Source organism: Simochromis diagramma, unplaced genomic scaffold (genome assembly GCF_900408965.1).
Source record: "Simochromis diagramma unplaced genomic scaffold, fSimDia1.1 OVJJ01000197.1, whole genome shotgun sequence".
Taxonomy (NCBI): domain Eukaryota; kingdom Metazoa; phylum Chordata; class Actinopteri; order Cichliformes; family Cichlidae; genus Simochromis; species Simochromis diagramma.
The window spans coordinates 125060-149549 of record NW_024386935.1 but is presented as its reverse complement, the minus strand read 5'-3'; the positions used below and the strand labels follow the sequence as shown (position 1 = coordinate 149549).

Genomic DNA, 24490 nt, shown 5'->3' with positions numbered 1-24490 from the left:
ATTACTATTAAGCTTCTGCTGTTTGGTAATTGATACCCTTTCAAAGCTATCAAAGAATTAACAGCAAAACTGCAATCAGCAACTGGTCAGTGACAATCGACATCTGTTTATGTTTTGTTTCAATTTCACAATTTGCAGTGCCTATAGATTAAAAAAAGAAAAAGAAAATTAAAAAAAAAACATTTACACATATCAGGGAAAAGTAGAATGCAGGTATTTTACCTGTTACAGGTCTTTCCCGCTCTTTCCCTCCCAGGTGCTTCTTCCCTCCTGAGGCCTCATCTTCGATACTTGCTACATAGTCCAACAGTCTGGAGACCAACATCACTACCCAGCTGATCATGGGAATATCCAAAACACCTGTTTAATTTTTACAAAAACAAACAAACAAAAAATCAACTTCATTTCAAACACACTCTTGTATCCCACTTTTGAACAAACCAGTCTGTTTAAAAATAAATAAATCTGACTACATAAAAATTAACACTGACTTTAACTCTATCTGTAACTTCTACTAACTCAAGTTAACATATCAGGTGCTGCAAAGACGCTATTCTCAGTTGCTTTACCTTCAGTTCTGCGCTGAGCGGCAGCTTGTGGCTGCTGCAGTGGAGACAGGAGGCTGTCCAGGAGATTCAGAAGGCCTTCCAAAACACCGCTGTTACTTAGGGATCTTTGGCCAATGCATGACAGGAGCATGAATACCCTAACATGAATACAGATTAAGCATACTGCAGTTAGTATCCACAGCATCCATAAGACCTGAAAGATAAGTTTGATGTCTCCAGAAGAACAAGCCAAACGACGTGCTACATAATTTGTGCTTCTGCATCTCCATGTATGAGTAGACAAATCTAAGCAGCCAAAAGACTGAGAGGGCACTTTACTGTGTTGCAGTGAAATACTTTTGCAGTTTTTAGACTTGCCTCAGCATGTAACCAGAGAAAAGGCAACGCTAAAAGCCAAGCATCTATGATCCAAGCTGTGACAATAAATGACATGAAAATTAAGTACAATTCCCTTTAAAAACAAAATACACCTACAAGCATAATAACATGGCTGGAAGAGTTACATGTTCAGGATATGCATGGCTTCATGATAGTCTTTGGTGTATTCCATATTCTTTGCAGTTTGTGCCCTGATGTTGATTGTTTTGAGTGTTCTGTTTGTTCACATAGGCATGCAAGTCTTTGTGAGACTGTTCATTGCTTGTATAAATTATTTGATGGTGAACTTCTTACTGGTCCCCATCATCATGTGCAACTCCCTATTGGATATTGTTAGTCTCTGTGCTTCGGGAGCCGAAGTTGGAACTAAACATCAGCTAGTTTGTGGATTTGTTTATTTTAAACAAACAAACAAACAAAAACAAAAAAACAAACCCTAAGGTTATGTATATAACCCCAGTTCTCTGAGTAGCATAGTACAGTGAGTGTCTCACTATGGGAAGGCTTTCTGTGTGACCTCATCAGAAGCTCAAATACCTTTACGTCTTTACAGGCTGGCTAAGTGACGCCCATGTCATGAGGGGCTAGTGCCTCAGATGTCATTCAAAGCAAGTCCACCTCTTCCTTGCTTCCATAGAAGGCGGGTGGTCTGGTGAAACACTAACTCATGCTACTCAAGAGAACCGGGGTTATATACATAACCTGAAGTTCTCTTTGATAGCATTTGTTTCGTGTCTCACTATAGGAGGAAGACTAACTCCCAGATTGACAGACATGCCTGCTGAGAAGACAACTGTCACCAATAGCACTTCACAGGGGAGAAGCTCCCACCTGGGAAGACAGAGGACTGAATGCACCAGGTTAGACGCTGTTACATCTAGCCTGTAAAACCTAGCAAATGTGTGAGGTGAGGCCCACCATGCAGCTGCACACACCTCCTGGATAGAAACTCCCTTAAAGAGAGCCCATGAGGTTGCCAGACCTCTAGTGGGGCAAGAGGCTGAAGACCCCTGCTAGTGAAGGCCAGGGCAATTGCTCCTACTATCCAATAGGAAAGGCGCTGTTTATACACAGGATTTCCCATATGTGGGAATCTGAGGTGAAAGGCGTGGGTAAAAGGCCAGCAGTTCTACAGAGGATCATGTGCCAAGAACCTTTGGGATAAAGGCAAGGTTGACCTTCATATAGAGTTGTCTTCAAGGACAGAAATGTTAACTCAAACCTGTTCCAGGGATTCAAAAGGGAAACAAGAGAATGCAGCTCTAAGCACCACTTTTCAAACACACGCCACGCTCTAGAACAGTGACTAGCGTCGATAACACTGTGGGGAAGCCCCACTTTGTTCAGGTTAAACTACTCACATAGAGCTAGCCTCTCTAGGTGGGGATGGGAATATTTCCCCCCATGCAAGAGACAGGAGGTCTCTGCGCAGCAGCTGAAAAATCTCCACCAGCCAGTGCTTCCCTGGGCAGTGTGGGGCTATCAGGATGACAACGTGACCATTCTCTCTCGCTCTGGGCAGAGTTGGAGAAATGAGGGCATAGAGGAGGGTTCTTGGAGATTGTGAGCCACAGCATCCATCCCCAGTGGAGCTTTCTAATCGTGCAGGGGGGAAAAAACACAACAAAACAAAACAAAACAAAAGAAAAAAACGGGACACTGAGCATTCTCCAAGTCCACAGTCGCCTGATCGAATTGCAGCCAGATCTGCTTCACCACCTCGGGTGAAGCTTCCAGTCTCCACACAGTGAGTTGCCCCTAGAGAGAAGATCTGCTCCAAAGTTCAAGATCCATGGCATGCGAGTTGCTCTCAGAGACAGCAGGTGAACACTGCTCCAGACCATCAGTCTGTGTGCCAGTGTGTGTAACTTGGGGCACTGTCTGTTGATGTAGGCCACAAATGTGGAATTGTCCGATCTCAATGAAACATGATGACCTCTATGCCAAGGCAGAAAATGTTTTAGCGACAGGTGAACTGCCAGCAGTTCCAGACAGTTTATGTGGGTAGAGTACATGTGAGAGCCCCATCCCTCATTCACTGCTCTGCCTTTGTTAGTGCCACCCTAGCCAACCAAATACCACATGTTGCCATATACTTTTTTGATTGGTCAACATGGTACACTTTAACACCAATAGGGAAGGGGTGTTTTTTTCTTTTTTCTTTTTGCTCTGCAAGCGGAGAATGCTTGCACTGTAGTTAGAAAACACTGTTTCTACCATTTCTTCCAGGAGTAAATACCACTGTTTTATTCAGAAAAATACACCGCATGTATTTTTTTATCATAACTCTGGGTTTACATGGCCGATCAACAATTATAAATTCATATACAGTCCACACATCCACACTTTTGAAATGAAGAATCTGGGTCGTTGCATCTTGTTGCTGTGTCATCTTAAATTGGTCATGTGATTTGGACGTGCCAGCGTATCCATCGACTGCAGAGGGTTAAACAACTCTATGGTGGGAGAGGTTGGTTTTGATTTGGTTTATGTTTTTTTTCCTTTCCTTCTTTCTTTCTTCCTTTTTTTTTTTTTAACCTTCATTAGAAGTCAACATTTTGATATAAACCAATGTGTAATGTCATGATTAGATTTTCCTGTGGGACTGAAAAATTATTTTATTTTTCATTAAAAACCCCTACCTTTTTTCATTATTTATTATTATTTATTGAATTTCACATTAATCTAAAATGTTGTGACTATATGGAATCTGATAGTTCTTTACCTGTCCTGGGGAAAGATGAGCAGCTGTTCAGAGTTGTAGAGCTCCTGCAGTACATTAGAGAGGAACTGGCCCCACCAGCGCTCGCCTCCACAAAGCTGCACCAGCAGCAGGCCGGCATGAAGTCGGATCTTGGGCGTCCCACTGATGCAAAGATGTTTGAAGAGCTCCTCACAGGCCTTGGCATGGAATGTGCTCTGGAGCACTGAGGGGACAGAATGGCCTAAAAATACCCATAAAAATGAATCAATCATGTGTAACAGCGTTTCAATCCACACGTTACTAACAAAGTCATCTGTGAAATGTACAACTTCACTAAACAGCAGATCCAGCAGAGTTCAGCTCACCATTATTAGAATGCAGCAGGCTGAGCAGTGTGTCCAGCAAGTAGCGGATGATGGTTCTCAGTTGCTCTGTGGAGGAGTTGTGAACTAGCTCCTTTGCTTCCGGAGCCCCAGCTGCTGAGAGTGACTTGCGGCTGGTACCCAGTGATACACGCAACCGCTGAACTGCATGGTGAGCCAGGTTAAGCTGTAGCTGCAGCTGGATGCAGTCCTGGTAGGCTGAGAAAACACGCTGATCTTCCTCAACAACCTTATCTGGTTTTCTTAAGAAGTACTGGGCATTGTTGGCGCTGTTGAGAGGTGGCAGGTCGATGTTCTGCAGAAGAGTCTCTAGCCGATGGCAAGCTAGATTATACCTGGTAAATAAAAACAAAATTGGAAAATTCACAACACCACCAAAAAATTTACAAACTTCTTTTGCAGATGAAATCACTACATTATTTAAGTTATCCCAGGTGGACCTTTGTCAAAGCGGGAAAGGCACCTAAAGAAAGCTCCAGCCGATCCAGGAGAGAAGGACAACCGCTGCCCAAGCAAAAACCTGTAGTGATCCCATGTGTCAGGAGTATCGGAGCAGTTGAGACACATTTTTTCTAAACACCGGGTCTCTGTGGCTTTTAAACCCCAAAACATGCTGCGCCAAAAATTGGTCCAGCCCAAGGATCGGGTCCCCCGACACAAACAGAGTAACATAGTGTACGCTGTTAAGTGCAGGAGGATTGCCAGGATTTATACATCGGGGAAACCAAACAACCTCTGGCGAAGCGGACGGCACAACACAGAAGAGCTACCTCGTCAGGCCAGTGGACACTCTTTCAATGATGAGGATGTAACATCCTGGACAGGGAGGAACGCTGGTTTGAGCGCGGAGTCAAGGAGGCCATTTACGTGAAAAAGGAAAGACCATCTCTGAATTGAGGAGGGGGCCTAAGGGTACAGCTTTCGCCATCTTACAATGCTGTGATTGCAGCCATTCCCCAACTCTGTGAATGGTACTCATGGCCATTGATCTGTGGTCTTTGATCAGTGGGTATTGGTCAATGGTTGTTGATCAACGGTCATGAGAATTTGCATAATTAAGATTAAGGAACTGACCTCCCAGCCCATTGTTCCTTCAGTGGGCTGGTTTCAGTCATTATGCAAATGTACTGTTTATAAGGTTGGAAACCTGCAGTCAGCTGAGACTGAAGAAGTCACTTGGATGAGTGACGAAACGTTTCTCCCACAAAACGCTACGTCCAGATGAACAGATTCAACTTTTGGATATTTAAGTTCAGTTTTACTAAACATAGTCAGGCCTAATTACTGGCAGACCTGTTGAATCAAGAAACCACTTAAATAGAACCCATCTGACAAATTGAAGCAGACCATGATCTAATGAAACAAAATCACTGACGTCTATCAGTCTGAAAAGGGCTAAAAGCCATTTCTTAAGCCTTGGAACTTCAGTGAACCACAGTCAGATCCATTATACACAAATGGAGAAAACTCTGAACAGTGGTGAAGCTGATGAGGCTGCTCTGCTGCCTCAGCACCTGGAAGACTTGCTGTGGTAAATGGGACCATGAATTCTGCTGTCTGGTTATGATCTCAAGCTGAAGCGTACTCGGGTTTCACAGCAGGACAATGGTCCAAAAGACACCAGCAAGTCCACCTTTGAATGGCTTAAGAAAAACAAAATGAAGACTTTGGAGTGGACTAGTCAGAGTCCTGACCCAGAATTCAATTGAGATTCTGTGGCATGACCTTAAAAGGGGGGTTCATGCTTGAAAATCCTCCAATGTGGCTGAATTACAACTATTCTGCAAAGATGAGTGGGCCAAAATTCCTCCACAGCGCGATAAAAGACTCATTGGGAGTTACTGTGAACGCCTGATTGCAGCTGTTGCTGCTAGGGTGACCAACCAGCTCCCCTTAATAATAATAAACTTCATTTGGAAACTGAATTTTGTGTTTATTTGTGTTATCATTATCTAATAATTAAGTTTGTTTGATGATCTGAAACCTTGTGATACACGTAGTGATATAAAAAGTGTGATATACAATATACACAAAAATTAGGAGATCAGGAAGAGGTCAAACTCTTTTTCACGACATTGTAGTGCTTTATACATGTCTTGTTTAACCATTTCCATCTAGCATTCACACACATTAACACTGTGATAAACACATTGGGAGCAACTCAAGGTTCAGTATCTTGCTCAAAGATATTTGGCATGCAGGCTGGAGTAGCCAGGAATCAACTCACTGACCTTTCAATTAGGAGATGACCTGCTCAACCTCCTGAGCCACAGACACCACCAAATATCTCAAGTCTGTTTAATGAAGCCATAGTCAAACTCAAATGAGGCATCTGTATCTGCTTTACTTCCTGTCTCACCTGCACTGGATGTCCTCCTGCAAAGCCACCATCATGGTCAGGTGTTGATCCACATCTGGCTGACTGGCAGCTTCGCTCTCTCCCCGAAGAGGATCATGCATCAGCTTCAGTTCACTCTCCCAAGGCAGGATATAAGTGTGGCCATAGTAGAAGCCCAGTGGAATCTTAGCACGAGCATTGGTGCTGCCATAGCGCCCAATCACAGTGATCTGAGAATATGAGGCAGCCCACAATAGCAGTATTACATCCATCATTGCGGCAGATTTTTAACTCAACAAAGAAATTTAAAACATCACGTAAGCCAACCCACAACTCTGCCCCAAAGTAAAACAGAGAGAAACAGACCTTCATGAACCTGCAAACAGGTGGTGGCAGCAGGTCATGCAGAATGAGGGAGTGGGTGCTGATGTCTGTGGCCACCACCAGCCTGCGGCCATCCACCTCCTCACCCAGAGTCCAGATGTCTATGGACAGAGAGGCCAGGTCGCCACAGGTGGGGATCAGAGCATCCGTCAGCAAAACAGGACGGCCAAAGTCCAAAGTTACAAAACGGCGAGCTCCTGGGAGGAAAAACATAGCACACTCATGAGCAAGCTCAGTTTATTTTCCACAAATATTTAATTTGACGGTATTTCCTAACGTAATTAGCAACAAATGAAACATGATTAAAACTTTCAGAAAGTTTCAGAATCTTCCAGTCTTAAAATATTGACATTTAAGCACTAGGTTAGGTGGTCAATATGGAATAGTCCTACATGACATACCCGAGTGCATCCGCTCTATGATGATTGACTGATGTGGAGGAGGCTGCAGGAAGTGAGATGCCTGGGAAATGGCCAAAGCCAGACCACTGCCCATTGGGCTCTGAGGCAGAAAGAGAGACATTTCTCATTTTACTGCAAAGCAATCTATCAAGTTAGATAAATCTATCTAGATCTAAAATCATTTGTTGAAAGTGATATATGCAGCAATAGCTATATAAATATCCTAATGACTCAGGGATAAATAGCCACAAAGCATGGAGCTACTTGTTACTAACTGGTTTGGCTTTCTGCGTGTTCTTGTGTGCAGCCAGGTTGACAGGCCCAGGGTCCATCATGGAACCAGGGAACAGGTGAGCCAGCTCAGCACTGAAGGCTGCAGAAACCACCTCATTGGGGGGCGTGAGAGGAGGGGTCATGAAGAGGGGTGTGGTTTTAGGTGTTGGGGGGATGACGTCAGAAGGATGAATGAAAAAGCCTGGCGCAGAGGAAGGGTTTGAAGGCACAGAGTTGTGTATAGGTCCCACGCCTGAGGCAGCAGCTGCTGCTGCTGAGGTGGTCTGATGCAGCTTAGCCTCCAGCTTGGCCTTCTGTTTACAGCATACAAAGAATATTACAGCCACAGGATAAAAACACTAGATTTGTATTAGAGCAACATGGCAAACTTTAGAGAAATCTAAAACTGGAAAAAGCTTTCAGCATTTTTTGTCTTTTAATTTCTTGGATCTCTTCAGTTTTGTGCAAACATTTAGTGTCCAGTCAGAACATGGTTTCCACAGCCATGAACTGTGGTTAGGTTTTTAAACTGTATCAAGTCCTTGCTACAATAATAGCATTTCTCGGTGGAAGAAATTAACAATCTGTAACATTTGGCTTCATATCCTTTATGAACCTTTGAGACTTTTTCTTACATCATCATGTCATAAAGATTTCTGCTAAATAAGTTTTATAACTTGGTCATTTGGTTCTCAGAAGCCAGTGCCAAACAAACTCATATTTCATCACTTCTCTACCTAGTGTGTGATTATTTACTTTTGAACCATTTCTATTCTGTTCTATTCTATTGTGTTCTAATAGCTAGTCTGTCTTAGGGTAAGAAAATGCTAATGTGACGGCACTCCTGTCATTGAGTTTTGTTGAGCTCCTGCAGCTTAAACAGGCCAGATAACTGAACTAGTTCTTCACCTGCTGCTGCAGCTTCAGCAGCTGCTGTTGCTTCTCCTGCAGGACCTGCAGCTGCTGCTCTGCTGACACCATAGCATGAGACAACGACTGGAGAGCCACCTGAGCTGCAGAACTCAGAGCCGTAGAAGCTTCTCCAACCGTTCCCGTTGACAGGCCGCCCACTGTTGGGGTCACACCAAATGTACTCACTGGAAACAAAGAATACAACTTCAAGAAAGGACAGTTCCCATACTGAAACCTCAGCTAAAACCAAGCTAAGATCAAATGGTTACCAGTGAACATGCTGGCGTCATCTCGCTCCACCCGTGTGCCATCACTGGTGGAGATACAAGTAAAGTGCAAAGGTTCCACCTCCAAGAGTCCTGTTAATGCTGTGAAGCTGCCTTCTGCTGCTGCACAGCTGCTCACTTTTCCATTCCCTACGAAACATACAACATTCAAAACGAACTGAAAAAAAATATGCTTAACAAGCATTTGAGTTCCTCCTTTCACCCTTAAAACATAATGCTCTTTTTAATTTTTTCCATAAGCACTTGGTCAGAGTGGGAAAGAAAGATTCCCTTTTAACAAGAAGAAACCCCCAGCAGAACTGGCAAATGGAGGAGCAGCCAGTTGCCGTGGCTTGTTGACGGTGACTGGAGAGGGTGTGCGCACGCACGCGCACACACACACACACACACACACACACACACACACCAAAAAACCCCACACTTTTTAGTACAGACCTATTGCAGCTTAACTAAGGGAGGACTCAGGGTCACCTTATTCAGCCTCCTTTCAAGTTACCCTGTGGAATGTTATTTCAACAGAAGTGTCTCCACTTGATGGGCTTCAAGGGTTTCTCAGTTTACTAGCTTGCTTTTTTTTCATAAAGCTGGACTGGAATCTTTCAGGTCCAGTGAAGGTGCAATTTTGGTGTGTGGATGGGTAGACCCACATAAGTTGCAGCTTCAACAGGAAAGGCCAAATCAGAAGTTGCAAAAAGTCTCACTGAAATCTGACAAGCCATACAAGGTCTGTAGTTTGAAATGATTTATTATATAGTAGATATTATGAAACTGTTCAGTGTATATTTTGCACACTGTACTTTAAAAAGCCCTGCGAGGTAAAAATGCTTTGGGTTTTTTTCCCCTCTCAACTAGGTGTCAGAGCAGACTTGGTCATTAAAATGTATTTCATTTTCACATTATAGAGCCTTCTTGTGATAAAGGAGAGCAGTGCTTTAAGATCTGCAAGTTCAGGTCAGTGTTCACAGAAAGAAATTCCTGTGAAGTTTTAGTGCTCATACCTGAGAGTATGTCGGAGAGGTCGATCTCATCAGACTGCACTCCGATGCTGCTGTTGAAGGCATTCTTACATGAGGAACCGCTGACCTCCAAGTCAAAGAGCACTGGGTCAAATGGAGAGCTGTACAGTCCGTACCTGGGAACGAATAGATAAACATCCAAGAAAGGGGGATAAAATAAAGTGACGATAAGATGAGAAAAATGTAATTTATGAACCTAGGGTTTAGACTAAAGAGCTATACAGATACCTGGTCTGCAGCAGGGCCTCCAGTGGTGTGAGGCGGTCCTGCAGCTGTCGAGAGATGGCGGTGAGCAGGGAGGCACAAGCAGTGCTGCAGTCTGCCAGGTCCTCCTCCTTCACGTAATTTAACAACACAAAGTACCAGAACACTGAGCCTGGAAGCCCACAGAAGAAAGAGGAGAGGGTAAAACATCAAGTCTGGACAGTCAAGAAACACAGACAAGGGAGGGTGCTAGATGTTGCTCAATCACTCACCACCAGTTGCTGCTGCAGGCAAGTAAGGCATATTGTCCAGCAGAGCCTTCAGAAGGCTCACGCCAAAACCCTGCTGACTTGGTTCTCCTTTCCCATTACTGTAACAAGAAACAAAACTACGTGCTTGTTATTTTATTTAAGTAAACCTAAAAAACAAAACACAAGATACCAAGAGAGAACACATGTTACATTACAAGAAATTAATAACCCCTAATGTAAGCCTTGACTTGTGGTAGAGCCCTCTCACCCTTAAAAACATAATGTTGGCTGACACAACGCATTCAGCAGAGCACCCATTACTTTCTTTTTATGCCGAATGTGAGAAATTAACTCCACACTCTGTCTCTCTTCCCTTTTCAAATAAGTGGACCTGCCTAACAAACAGCATCTTAGCACTCCATCAGTGAACAAGGCCTCTACCTTATGCATGTTAAGTTGTAAGTTTGCCCAATTGTAAAAGAACTGTCTGCATCTTTGGCTCAAACAGGTTTCTTACCTAATGCAAAGTGCAAGAAAGCGAGCACATTTGTGTGCTATACTCCGGCCAGCCTCAAAGAAACACACCCGTACAATATCGGTAAGCCTCGTCCTGGTTTTCACCTGCAGACTCTCCTTTCCTTCTTTTAGGCTAAAAACAGGACACAAAATGCAATATTCCACTTAGTACAATGTAAACGTGATGGTCATGTATAATCTAGAGCCCTTATGGTAATGCTATCTTATATCTGTATGTCTCCAGGTTGACTTCTACCTGCAAGGTCCATTGGAGAAGACCCCAGCCAGCCAGCACAAGATATCTAGGATGAGGCTCTGGGCATGCTCCGTGGCTGGGCCGCCCTCTGTTCGCCGACACAGTGCATCCAGCAGCTTCTCATGGAAGTCTGGGAACTGCAGCATTGCACAGCGTTGGACCCTGAAAACGACAGAGCAGCAGACACAGACCAGCTAACTTGTAAAAAAACACCACAAAAACCATCTAAGCAAAAATGTATCCGTGTTAAATGTTTAACCTGACCACAGTGCCAGCAGCACCTCAGCAGTTATCTGACCTTTCTTTGGGAATTGACGTCTTCTTGAACCTTCTGATTGTGACTGAAACTTCCTGAAGCAGGTCGCATCCTCGCAGGTTTTCTACTTTCTTTGATGGAGCTGAGGTTTCCGTCTTCACTGCGGAGACTTTCTCCTACACACAAAAATAAAAGGTAGCAAATACATGAATGTGGCTTTGTTTGGCATTTGGTAGTTTCACAAAGTCAAGGGTAGACCAGCTGTTCAATTTTTTGGAATGTTTTTATCTTGGAAAACAAAATGATTGCAAAAACAAGACTTTTCATAGTATAAGAATTATTCAATAGTTCACTTTGGACCAATCAAGTTAACATCTTCCGTTTTTTCTTTATTTAAAAAATAAATAAACTCTCCACTTTCAGTGGAAACAAATGAGCCGACAGCCTCGGTTGACAAAACATATAGAAACATTACTCTAAACGGGCTGTAACTTGATGAAATCCAACACTTATGTGCCATCTGACTGGCTTAGGAACTGTAATTGTGTACCTTAGAAGCCTGAGCCCTTTGAAGGAGGGTTGACAGTGAGTGCGCTTTGGTGCCCTGAGGCTTGGAACTAGGCATTCTCACCACGGGGCGGGGGTTCTCCTCCGTGCCCTTATCACTTACTGCTTTGATGTGAACCAGGAAAGAGCGGTACTTCCCTCCTGCCATGCCTGCAGCAAAGAGGGATCAACAGGACAATTGTAAAACACTGACACACACCTGTGTAGATGAATATGAACTGCAGGCTATGATCAGGAAGTCATTTCACATCTAACAGTCAGCATTATAACCATCTCACTGAATTGTTTATGTCACGACGATCTAGGAGTTTGACCATGAATTTCCAAATAAAGGGCTTCCAAAGTAGTTTGGAATACTGGTTTGACAAATTATCTTTATTGTCATCATTCCTATATTTACATCAACTTGAAATGAACTGTGTGTTTGGCAGTCTTGATGATCACCAATGCCACTGGAGAAACAAATATTAATTCTAAACCAGTCCGAGATTCAGGTGGCTATTGAAACTGCTTTAGTCTGATAGCCAGGTCTTAATTTTCAGTATATGTGTTTATTACCTTTTACCAGCTTGGGGCTAGTGAGGCTGAGCATACCAGCATGGCCAGAGAGGTCTAGCCCACTGGCCAGCCATACTGGACCACACAGGATGTCCTCCTTGTGGTCTTCCAGGAATGGACACAACATGGAGCCTGCAATAAGCATATGAAACCACAATTTTATGTTTACATACAGTTTATTTACAAAAAGAAAGAAATAATTTCAAAGTCGAATCATTATCTGAAATGAAAGGTTCTAAGTGAGTGATCATCTGCAGGGCAAATAAGTGTTTATAAATTCAAACTGCCTAAAATGTTTGACCTGATGCCTCCTCTATGTCCATGAACTGGATGTCCTCTGTGAAGTCTTGCATTACAGGTTGGCCATTTCTCTCCCCATTTGCATGAAGGACATTGGAAAGAGGGAACGAGATCTGCCTGTCCACAGCTGTTTCTGTTGAAGAGATAAGGAGTAATACTGAGATGTATAAAGTCAGTTCTTTCTAGTAAGAATAAAATACATACTAACTGAATGAGAAATGATGAAAACTTTCCCCCAAAACAAAGCTGCTTTAATGTGAAACACTGCTGGTTAAAAGCAATCATTAATTGTATAAAAACAATGTCCTCACCACTGACTTTGCCCAGCCCAGGTGCTTTGTTTTTCAGCAGAGTGACCTGGATCTGAGGAATGTTGACGATGTTGGCATTCAAGACAAACTTAAAGTCCACATGGCCCACCATGCAGGCCTTGGGCAGCACCAGTTCAAACACATGCTCATCCCAGCTAGAGCTGAAGACAGAACAGAGGTCATCATTATTAAAGAAAGTATTCCTACACGATCACATTATCAACCATTTCAAATATTAAGCATGTCAAGCTACACACAGACTCGTGAGCATACCAGTTGATGGTGAAATGTCTGTAACTCCAGTAGATGAGGAAAGTATGATCAAGATTTCAGATACCAAACAGAAACCAAAAGTAGAATTTGCTGCTCTAGAACTGTTGATTATAGCTGAGATTCAAGTACATATGATTCAAAACATGAGTTATGTCTAAGTGTGACTGGAACATGTGCGAAGACCTGACTAGCAAACAAGACTGACAACTGTTTTGATACATTAGCAGCAGATTCATGAATAAATATTCAAAATGTTGGTTATCAACTGGGAGATGTGTTACTGATACCCGGAACACAGACTGGTGACAACGAGTTGATCCGTACATGTCATTTCTATATGGTTTTGGATTTTCTACCCTGCGTGTCAGCTGGAGTGTACCTGTTGCTAGTGGGCTAGCATACTAAAGCTGAGGGTAAGAGCAAAGGATCTGATGATTTTACACCAACAGCTTCTTTTTTCTGTACATTTTTTTTTTTACTTTAGCACAAACTCAAGTTGACTAAAATTAAAAAGCTTAGCTCGTTAATGCTTTCCCTGTCTGCTTCTTTTGCTCAATCTAACAGTTATCTAAGAGACTAAACTCTGCTCAAATGTTTGCTCCACCTCTCTTGTCTGCTCACTATGTGAGAGGTCCATTTACACTGACAGTAAAAGCAGGGAAGGGAGAAACCAGTACAACAGCACTAGTCGGTACTTAATACATACAAAAAAGTTAGTATTTTGTTATCTTTGTTGGCAACAGGCAAAGATTTCAAGGAAGAGTGATTCTTAAAGAAAAATCTCCTCACAAACCTGTGGGACTGTGTTTTCTCCTGCAGTCTTTCACTTGTTAGGCAAATTTGCATCGCTACACTATAAAGCCACTAGCTCAGACATAACAGTACAGATAATTAAAACTGCTACCTGTCACTTTGAAGTTTCCAAGTACGTGTGTGCTGGGCTGCATCTCCATGGTGCTGCTGATGAAGGTGCTGTGGGTGGCGTCGCTGTTGTTGCTCCTGCTGCACCTCCACCCAGCACGGGGGAACTGTGGCTGAGAAGCGTGGGGTCAAAGTCTCAAAGCGTGTCAGCTCTACCAGGGACATCAGAATCTCTGTGGTCAGTGGTTGATCCACCAGTAGGTCCACTCCTACACAAAGGCCAGAACACTTTTCAAGTTACGCATCAAAACTGATGTAGTGAATTACTGACTCAGTGTGTCTAGAGACAGGTCTACCTGTAATCCCGGGGCTAGAAGGGTTAGAGGAGGGTTTGGCCCCCTCAAGCAGCAGTTCAGCCCCTTTAGAAAGGGGGCCATCAATAAACATGTCTCCGTCATCTACATCTTCACACACACCTCCAATTTGAAGGAAATGAAGTTCTCCACCTTCAGGAGAGCAGAAACAAAAAAAAACATTAGAAAAAGATACTCTAAAAAGAACCTCCAGTTTTTCAGAAATATTAATCCTTATTCAGGAGATTATTTTATGTTGTTTCATATAATAAATTCATATTAAATTATCGTTATTTTGTTCTAATAATAAATAAATATAGACACTGGTAGTAATTTCACAGTGAAATTGTTCAGACAGAAAAATTCAAAGAACTTCTAACTGTCATTTACCATTTTGAAAATTGTCTTAAATAATATGAAAAGGAAACAAAATGGTCTAATTTTTGTCCTGGTAATGCTTCAACTTTTTCATAACATTATGAAAGGCCACATAAGACCTTCTTCTGCTCTCAGACAAACGCCTCTGGTTGTGCGCACATAACCCTAAACCACCAGCAACTCAACCTTCTATTTCCGAGGGGCAGCCAATCAGCAAGTAGATCTTAAAGGATGGACCTTCAAAGGTAAACAGATAAAACAGCTTGCTTCATCCTTTGTTATTATTATGCAAAATGTGTTTAAGTGGCATAAAGATTAAATAAGTTGTTTTTCAATTAAACTCATGGAAGGAATGGTGTCTCAGGTCATTATGGATCACTGAAATCAATCTCGGACACCTATGATCATTAGTTTGCCAGGTGAGCCCAATTAAAGGAAAAACTACTAAAGAAGGATGTTCCACATTATTAAGCAGACCAGCATTTTCAAGCAATATGGGAAAGAAAAAGGATCTCTCTGCTGCTAAAAAACGTGAAATAGTTGAATGCCTTGGACACGTTAATGTTCACGTAACGTTAGATATTTCACAAAAACATAAGCGTAATCACTATGATGTTAGGAGATTTGTGGCTGAATCAGAGCACACACGTGGTCATGCAGATAAAGGTACAATGAGGAAGGTTTCTGCCAGGCAAATACATCAGATTAAGAGAGCAGCTGCTAAAAGGCCATTACAAAGCAGCAAACAGATATTTTTGAAGCTGCTGCCGCCTCTGGAGCCCCGCGAAAGTCAAGGTGTAGGATCCTCCAGAGACTTGTGAGTTGTGCATAAACCTTCTATTTGGTCAACCCTAACCAATGCTCACAAGCAGAAATGGCTGCAGTGGGGCCCAGAACTACATGAAGACTAGTTTTCAAACAGTCTTGTTCACTGATGGGTGCCGTGCAACCCTGGGTGGTCCAGATGGATGGAGTCGTGGATGGTTGGTGGATGGCCACCATGTCCCAACAAGGCTGCAACGTCAGCAAGGACGTGGTGAAGTCATGTTTTGGGTCGGAATCACGGGGAGAGAGCTGGTTGGCCCTTAGGGTCCCTGAAGGTGTGAAAATGACCTCTGCAAAGTATGTAGAGTTTCTGACTGACCACTTTCTTCCATGGTAGAAAAAGAAGAACCGTGCTTTCCGCAACAAAATCATCCTCATGCTAGACAATGCACCATCTCATGCTGCAAGGAATACCTCTGCATCATTGGCTGCTATCAGCCTAAAAGGAGAGAAACTCATGGTGTGGCCCCCATCCTCCCCTAACCGCAATCCTATTGAGAACCTTTGAGGCATTCTCAAGCAAAAAACTATGAGGGTGAGAGGCAGTTCACATCCAAACAGCAGCTCTGGGAGGCTATTCTGACATCCTGCGACGACATTCAAATAGAAACTCTCCAAAAACTCACAAGTTTCATGGATGCAAGAACTGTGACACTGCTATCAAATAAGGGTTCCTATGTTAATATGTAACTTGACCTGTTAAGATGTTTTTGATTAAAAAAAAAAAAAAAAAAAAAAATTGATTTCTGTAAATATGAACTCCTAATGCTGCAGATTCAACAAATGACCATTTTCAATTCTCTACAATCTTTAAAGTGTTTTGAAACTGTGTGCTTAATAATATGGAACAGTGCATTTTAAGTTTTTTATTTTTGAAAAACATACCGTTCTCATTGGGAGGTTTGTTCAGTAACATTTGAATTATACTCTAATGGTTGATGACTCAAAAATTATGCTGACTGTCATTTGAATCGACTATTTCGGAAAATCAGAGAAAAATATCATTAGCATAATAATTTGGAAGACAGTGTACTTATATATATTTTCAAGAACAAGGTCTATGTGCACAACTGTAATGACTACGGGGGGATAAGGGATAAGGAGCTACATCATGAAGAAATAATCATAACTTGTATCTCTCAGGGAGCAAGAACATGAGGGGAAACAGCACCTTTGCATGGTTCTGGCTCATTCTCAGCTAATTCATTAACATACTCCTTGTTGTTAGTCTAGCTAGCTGCAGGTACATTGACAGGTTTCTCCTTGCCTTTGGAGTTGGATGAAGATTACCTGTGAGTCAATCGAGCAATCTGTCTTAAAGATATGAATAGGCATCTTCAGCCAGGACACAGAGGGACATGACATCCCATACTATATTTGCTGCACTGAGTAAGTTCAATGAAAGGGAATTACCTACAACAGATCAACAGTATCTAAAAATCATGTATTTAAGAGATAGGAAAATAAATCGAGATGAGCTGACAGTATAACTGCCTCTTTAGTTGATCACTGCCAATACAGTAAAATGATACATACTGTGGTGGAATTATGGCACGACGGGACCCCAGATCCAAGTTTTGAGTCATCTTCATTTTTACATTTGTTACACCACCATAACAACCCTCTCAACCCTGCTTCCCCGTGATTTAACACCGCGGGTGTGATTTGCAGATGCCGTGCAGGTGCGTCCATGCGGCACCACAGACCACGCCCCACCACACATACCTACATACAACACAGAATGGAACACCATGGATTGGCCTACCTATAGATCCTAGACCTCAAATAGTGTGGGATCATCTACATAGACAACAGAACAAAATCAAGCCAACATCCAAAGAAGAGCTTTGGAAAGTACTTCAAGAACCCTGAAGACTACTTAAAGTAATGACAAGAAGGCGTGCCTAAAGAATAAAAGACAACCATACTACAACATACAAATACTGACTCTTGAGAATTCTTTTTTATTTTTGTTTCAATAAATCACTGCACCAATGTCCCATTTTCCTTGTAGAATATAACGAAATCATACGTGGCTTAAGACTTTTGCAGTATAGCATTCCATTACACTGTTTAACTTCTTCATGTGTATTCACTGAAGACTAAGGTTTTCACGCAAAGAGCTGGATTTCAACCTAAATCTGTGTTTGCTGGTTCATTAGTCCCACCGTATATATTACACAAGAAAAAGAAAAACAAATGCTGGAATCTTTCTAGTCAACAGCTTTTAAACAAACCAATGAGTCACTTGATGACATCTTCCATCATTGTTATGAACACAGTGTTGTTTCACTAGTTATGCAAAATGTCCTTTCATTTAAGAAATAATACTGCATCATGTATAGAATAAAACATTAAAAAAAAAATTATGTTATATTTTTCAAAAATCACAGTCCAATTATTTCATAAAATAATTCAACTACTTAAAATAAAACAAGAGAAACCGAGTAAGGATGTTGGGGTTCTTCCCGGTGGATGAGGGGGTTTCTTCCCTGCACTTTAGGGTCAGGGAACGGGTCCTGACTGTCATCTGCGCTTATGCGCTGAGTGGCAGTTCAGAGTACCCAGCCTTCTTAGAGTCCCTGGGTGGGATGCTGGAAGGTGCTCAACCTGGAGACTCTGTTGTCCTGCTGGGAGACTTCGATGCTCACGTGGGTAACGACAGCGAGACCTGGAGGGGCGATTAGGAGGAACGGCCTCCCTGATCTGAACCCGAGCGGTGCTTTGTTATTGGACTTCTGTGCAAATCACAATTTGGCGATAACAAACACCTTGTTCAAACATAAGAGTGTCCATAAGTGCACATGGCACCAGGACGCTCTAGGCCGCAGATCGATGATCGATTTTTGTAATCGTATCACCATACCTGCGACCATATGTTCTGGACACTCGGGTAAAGAGAGGGGCTGAGCTGTCAGCTGATCACCACTTGGTGTTGAGTTGGATCAGGTGGCAGGGGAGGACGCTGGACAGACCCGGGGCACCTAAACGCGTAGTGAGGGTGTGCTGGGAACGTCTAGCAGAGGCCCCAGTCCGTGAGATCTTCAACACATACCTCCGGCAGAGCTTCAACAGCATTCCGAGGGAGACTGGGGACATTGAGTCCAAATGGACCATGTTCAGCACCTCCATTGCCGAAGCTGCTGCATTGAGCTGCGGCCGCACGGTGGTTGGTGCCTGTCATAGTGGTAACCCCCGAACCAAATGGTGGACACCAGAGGTGAAGGGAGCCACCAGGCTAAAGAAGTCCTATCGGGCTTGGTTAGCCTGTGGGACTCCGGAGGCAGCCGACGGGTATTGACAGGCAAAGCGGAATGCGGCTCGGGCAGTGGCTGAAGCAAAAACTCGGGTGTGGGAGGAGTTTGGAGAGGCCATGGAAAAAGACTTTCGGACTGCCTCGAAGGGATTCTGGCAAACCATCAGGTGTCTCAGGAGGGGAAAGTGGTGCTCTACCTGCACTGTGTATTAGTGCTGGTGGAGCGCTGCTGACTTCGACTGAGAAAATTGTCAGGCGGTGGAAGGAATACTTCAAGGACCTCCTTAGTCCCATTGACACGTCTTCCGAGGAGGAAGCAGAGTCTGTGGATGAGGGGGGGGACCCACCAATTTCTGGGGGAGAGGTCACTGAGGCAGTTAAACAAGTCCTTGGTGGCAGAGCCCCTGGTGTGGATGAGGTCCACCCCGAGTTCCTGAAGGCTCTGGACGTTATAGGGCTGTCCTGGTTGACATGCCTCTACAATGTTGCGTGGAGATCAGGGGCAATAACCCTGGACTGGCAGACCGGGGTGGTGGTCCCCATTTTTAAGAAGGGGGACCGGAGGGTGTGTTCCAACTACAGGGGGAACACACTCCTCAGCCTCCCTGGGAAAGTCTATGCCAGGGTGCTGGGAAAGGAGAGTTCATCCGCTAGTCGAACCTCGGATACAGGAGGAACAATGCGGTTTTCGTCCTGGTCGCGGAACACTGGACCAGCTCTTTATCCTCTCAAGGATACTTGTGGGGTGTTTTGTGGACTTGGAGAAGGCATTCGACCGTGTCCCTCAGGGTGTCCTGTGGGAGGTGCTACGGGAGCATGGGGTGTCTGGCCCATTGCTACGGGCCATTTGATCCCTATACAACCATTGCAAGAGCTTGGTTCGCAATGTCAGCAATAGGGATGGGTACCGGTGTCCGGTGCCATGATGGCACCGGTTCTGACATAAACGGTAGTAACCAGACCGAAAAGCAGCGCACTACTGCGGGTGGATTACCTGTTATGCAACATCCCCCAAAAACACGAAGAGGAGAGTCCTGGCCCCTAGCCCTGCCAGTGTAGCAGAAATGATGACGGATGATGACGGCAGCAGCCGTTCTTCTCTGCGTGAGTAGCTTAATGTTGTTCGTGTGTAATTTACGTTGAGTAAGCTAACCACGTTATTACATTAATGCATGTAAGGTGAACTAGCAAACATCATCATAGCTACATGCGGCTGTCCTCTTGTTTGATGGCAGATACTCCCTTCATCCTGGCCAAAAAGGCTAAAATGACTAGAGATGGACCGATCCGATATTACGTATCGGTATCGGTCCGATACTGACCTAAATTACTGGATCGGATATCGGAGAAAAATAAAAAAATGTAATCCGATCCATTAAATATCACGAAAGCACCTCACAAAACTTGCAACACGCCGTAACTCACCTCAGAATGTTAGCACGTCGGAGCAGTATGCATCACGTGATAGAGCGGCTGTGGCATGCGGGACCTGTTGGTGGTCTGGATAGCATGTGGAGCTTCGCTAGCAACCCGGCATTTCATCTCCGACAAAGTTATCCCCGAGAGAAGTAAAGCAAGTGTGTAAGTCCATCTCTGAATGTTTGTAAAGCATTCCTGCGTTAAGCTTAACGAGCGACTGCCTCTAGCTCTCCGGCTGCTACTTCAATCATGAAACTGCTTAACGATCAGCTGATCGGCTTTTCTGTCGCGACTCCGTCTCTCTTGTTTGCTTTTGGCCCACTTTGCACCAGAAAGAGGAAACCAGCGGCTGAACAACAGCAGCACGTTTAAGCTTGATAAGCTGTTGTTAGAATTTATTTAATATTACTTTCTACTCGAGGATCTTTTTCTACGCAGCTGACACTGGTAACTGTGCAGGGGCGCATCTAGCAAAGTTTAGCCAGGGGGGCCGATAGGGCATTAACAGGGAAAAGGGGGCACAAAGACATACTTTTCTTTCTTATTCTCATTTAAAATGTCTCGCTTTTAATTATTTAATATTTATCTGAATCTTACACCCAAAGTTTTAATCTGATGTAAAATGTATAGAAGTCCATTACTGCATATAGTAACTGTTAAGTCTAATATACCCTAGTAAGCTATAGTACTTTTTCCTTTGGGAAGGTACCATCTGTGCAGTCTGCAATTTTGTTGAAGAAAGATGTTGAATCTATTTAATATTTCTTGAAAAAGAATTGATTTCTGTGCATTTTTTTTCACACTGCATCAAATTAAGGTTGATTACGTCGATTAAGCATCATGAGGTGGAGCGTGAGGGGTGGTTCCCTATTTTTTATTTATTTATTTTTATTGTTGCTGGGAGTTGGAACCCTATTAGTTAGGTTGCTTAATATTTATGCTAAGTACTCTTTAAAATACCAGAATAGGGAGGATGGTGTAGGTTTAAGTTTATCAGATTGATCAGTATTGCTGAACTATGAAATTTTTTTTTTTTGCATACAGGTATAACAGAATAGCTTTAGTGTAGTTGTTGTTTTAAACTTGAGTATGAACTTATACAAAATGCAGCAAGATATTTAAAAAACAGTTTTGTTGATTAAAAAACACTATATCGGATTCATATCGGTATCGGCAGATATCCAAATTTATGATATCGGTATCGGTATCGGACATAAAAAAGTGGTATCGTGCCATCTCTAAAAATGACCAAAGAAAAAGTGGAAAATAGCTAAACATGAGAGGTTTAGGACAAAGTTTGTGTTTTTTCCATTGTTTAAGCACTGCTTCCAGCCAAGAGTTATGCCATAAATCCCCCATAGCTGCAGAAGAGGCTAACATTGTTATCTTTTTACAAAAAACAGCTGAACATGAGAGGTTTTTGGACCAATTTTGTGTTCTCCATTCTTTAAGCACCGGTTTGAGCACCGTTTGAGCACCGGCACCGTTTCAAAAGTACCAATTTGGCACCGGTATCGGATAAAACCTAAACGATACCCATCCCTAGTCAGCAATAAGTCGGACTCGTTCCCGGTGGGTTATGGGCTCCGCCAGGGCTGCCCTTTGTCACTGATTCTGTTCATAATTTTTATGGACAAGATTTCTAGGCGCAGCCAAGTGGCGGAGGGCATTCACTTTGGTGGCGTCAGAATCTCATCTCTGATTTTTGCGGATGATGTGGTTCTGTTGGCTTCATCGGGTGGGGGCCTCCAGCTTGCACTGGAATGGTTCGCAGCAGAGTGTGAAGCAGCGGGAATGAGGATCAGCACCCCCAAATCTGAGGCCATGGTTCTCAGCCAGAAAAGGGTGGAGTGCCCACTCCGGGTCAGGGATGAGTTCCTGCCCCAAGGGAAGGAGTTCCAGTATCTCGGGGTCTTGTTCGCGAGTGATGGGAGAAGGAAGCCGAAGATCGACAGACGGATTGGTGCTGCGGCCGCAGTGATGCAGACACTGCTCCGGTCCGTCGTGGTGAAGAGAGAGCTGAGCGTAAAAGCGAAGCTCTCAATTTACCGGTCGATCTACATCCCTACCCTCACCTATGGCCACGAGCTGAGCGGATAAGCTACAGGAGGTGGCTGGGGAGAGGGAGGTCTGGGCTTCTCTGCTTAGGCTGCTGCCCCCGCGACTCGGCCCCAGATAAAGTGGAAGAAAATGGATGGATGGATGGATGAGTAAGGAATTTCCAAAGTACTGACATACACATGGCCCAGATTTTATGTTGAGATTACTAATAAGAATCTAACATAAATCCGACCCTTAATTGTTTTATACAGAACACCCATAAACTTTGTGAATAAAAGGGCACTACTTTTACACTAGACTTAATGAGTTATAACACAAAATACATAATATGATGATATAAGTCTAAGAAAATTTGCACACATGAAAGAAAAACTTTCATAAAAAGATAAAGTCTGTTTATTTATTCCATCAGCAGCAATACTGTCAGCAGGGAAATATGTAGAAACAAAAAGAAGGGAAAAACCTACCTTTGGTGCAGGCACAAAGGCGATCTGTCCCAGAGCAATAGGTAACTGAGACAAATGGGTCCGTCTCCTCTGCTGACCCCTCCTTTTTAGGTGGCTCCACCTTAGCTAGGACCTCTAGTGTGGACAGGTCCAGTATCATAATAAACCCAGCCCGTGTGGTTACCACCAGGTGGCCCAGGCCTGTCACCTCCAGCCGCTTGGAGTCTTTGTGGGTGGAGGCAGAGGTGGAGGGACTGGTAACAGTAGCACTGCTGCTGTTGGTAGCTGCTCCACACACAGTCCCAGTTCCAGATTCAGCAGAGCCTGACGGACCTGTTCCAAGCCCAGAAGAGCTATTTTTTGGAGTTGTTGGGAGAGCCTCCTCAGGAGCCTCTTCACTGTCATCTTCCCTGCTGTCAAGCACATCAGGAGGAAGCAAAATAAGGGAGGTAATGGCATCCCGAGAGTCCCAGATCTGCTGTACTTTGATAGGTTCCTCATCCAAGGTGACAATACGGGTGGAATAGTTGAGCTTGTATAGTGCAAGATATCCACCTCCACTCTCATCACTTGGGGACCTTTGCTGCTGCTGGTCTCCTGGGGGAAGGATGAGCGGTGTCTGTGGTGGCGATCCACCTGGGTGGTGGCCTTCCACCCCATTTGCAACTGGATGTAAGGGGTCTGCTTTTCGTTGGCTGCAGAGTGCAGAGTGCAGGCGGTTGAGATTATTAAGAGCTTCTACTTGGTTTGTAGCACTCAGAGACTCAGAGCCACAGGGCTGCAGGGCAACCAGCAGGTGCACACCATCCCAGCAGGGTGTTATCGAGTCCACATAGAGATTCTCCTCCTCGAGCTGTTTGGGCAGCCTCAAGCACTGTACCAGTGCTCCAGGTCGAGGCGGACTGGAGGCTGTTGCTGCAGCCAGTGTGCTCCATTTTTCCATATGCCCATCCAACCCTGCCAGATTGGCAGCATCAGCAAACTGCTGAATATAAGTGATGGGGGGGTCCTGAAGAAGAAGCTGCTCGTGGGTGTCAAACTCCATCTCAATGATTTGTGGCACAGTGAAGCCCTCCTCATGGAGCCCCTTGCTCATTAGGTTATTCATCTGAGCAAAGACTTGTCCTGAGGACTTGTCATCTACTTCTCTGATACTGTACAGCAGAAGCACAGGTATAGTCCTGCGTACAGCTGGAAGAGAAGAGGGGCTAGGAGGTTGGGAACCTGCTAAATTAGAGAAACCCTGCTCTTGTGCTGCAGTTTGAGGATTACAAGTCTCTATCTCCATAGGACCCTGTTCCTGTAGAGGTCCAGGGTGAAAGGGCTCGGTCCCATGAGTCCTAAGTGGACCATCTGCGGTCCTGCGTGTTGTAGCTGTGGTTGTGGTTGTAGGTCGAACCATGGGAACACTGGATGCTGAGCGATAGCTGAGCAGGCCTCCAGCCAACAAGCAGGGAAAGGGAATGTTGTGGTGGTCAGGGACCTTGTCCTTTGTTTTGGCCTGGTTATGAATCTTAGTTTGGTTTAATGAGGGGTTGGCACCAAGCTCCTCGAGGTCCTTAACAGTATCCTCCAACACACTGGCTACTACCTCCCATTGAAGCTTCTCAGGCTGTTGGAGCACACTCAGTGCCGTCACTCCTAGGCTCACATCCATGCTCTCCCACTGGGACGGCTGGCCTGAAAGAGAAGGGGGGAAAAAATGGTCCAAGTTAGTCTTCGCCAAACTATAACAAAATCAGTAATTCAAACAA

The 24490-nt window shown here is 44.0% G+C and overlaps 1 protein-coding gene across 3 annotated transcripts in view; it reads right to left on the bottom strand.

Annotated features, from left to right (window-relative positions):
* The window catches only part of birc6 (baculoviral IAP repeat containing 6), a 139305-nt gene that overhangs the window by 79290 nt on the left and 35525 nt on the right, over nucleotides 1-24490 (bottom strand). For all 3 annotated transcript variants that reach the window (XM_040037149.1, XM_040037151.1, XM_040037150.1), the window contains exons 10-32: nucleotides 22758-24416; nucleotides 14355-14504; nucleotides 14042-14267; nucleotides 12865-13025; nucleotides 12555-12686; nucleotides 12254-12385; nucleotides 11679-11845; nucleotides 11171-11304; nucleotides 10873-11034; nucleotides 10618-10749; nucleotides 10122-10219; nucleotides 9874-10021; nucleotides 9628-9761; nucleotides 8612-8758; nucleotides 8340-8527; nucleotides 7433-7744; nucleotides 7158-7257; nucleotides 6739-6953; nucleotides 6394-6602; nucleotides 4017-4369; nucleotides 3673-3892; nucleotides 570-706; nucleotides 223-360 (exon numbers count right to left, since the gene is read on the bottom strand). In XM_040037149.1, coding sequence (XP_039893083.1) covers nucleotides 223-360; nucleotides 570-706; nucleotides 3673-3892; nucleotides 4017-4369; nucleotides 6394-6602; nucleotides 6739-6953; nucleotides 7158-7257; nucleotides 7433-7744; nucleotides 8340-8527; nucleotides 8612-8758; nucleotides 9628-9761; nucleotides 9874-10021; nucleotides 10122-10219; nucleotides 10618-10749; nucleotides 10873-11034; nucleotides 11171-11304; nucleotides 11679-11845; nucleotides 12254-12385; nucleotides 12555-12686; nucleotides 12865-13025; nucleotides 14042-14267; nucleotides 14355-14504; nucleotides 22758-24416 — 5454 coding nt within the window. The remainder of the gene's footprint in view (nucleotides 1-222; nucleotides 361-569; nucleotides 707-3672; nucleotides 3893-4016; nucleotides 4370-6393; nucleotides 6603-6738; nucleotides 6954-7157; nucleotides 7258-7432; nucleotides 7745-8339; nucleotides 8528-8611; nucleotides 8759-9627; nucleotides 9762-9873; nucleotides 10022-10121; nucleotides 10220-10617; nucleotides 10750-10872; nucleotides 11035-11170; nucleotides 11305-11678; nucleotides 11846-12253; nucleotides 12386-12554; nucleotides 12687-12864; nucleotides 13026-14041; nucleotides 14268-14354; nucleotides 14505-22757; nucleotides 24417-24490) is intronic.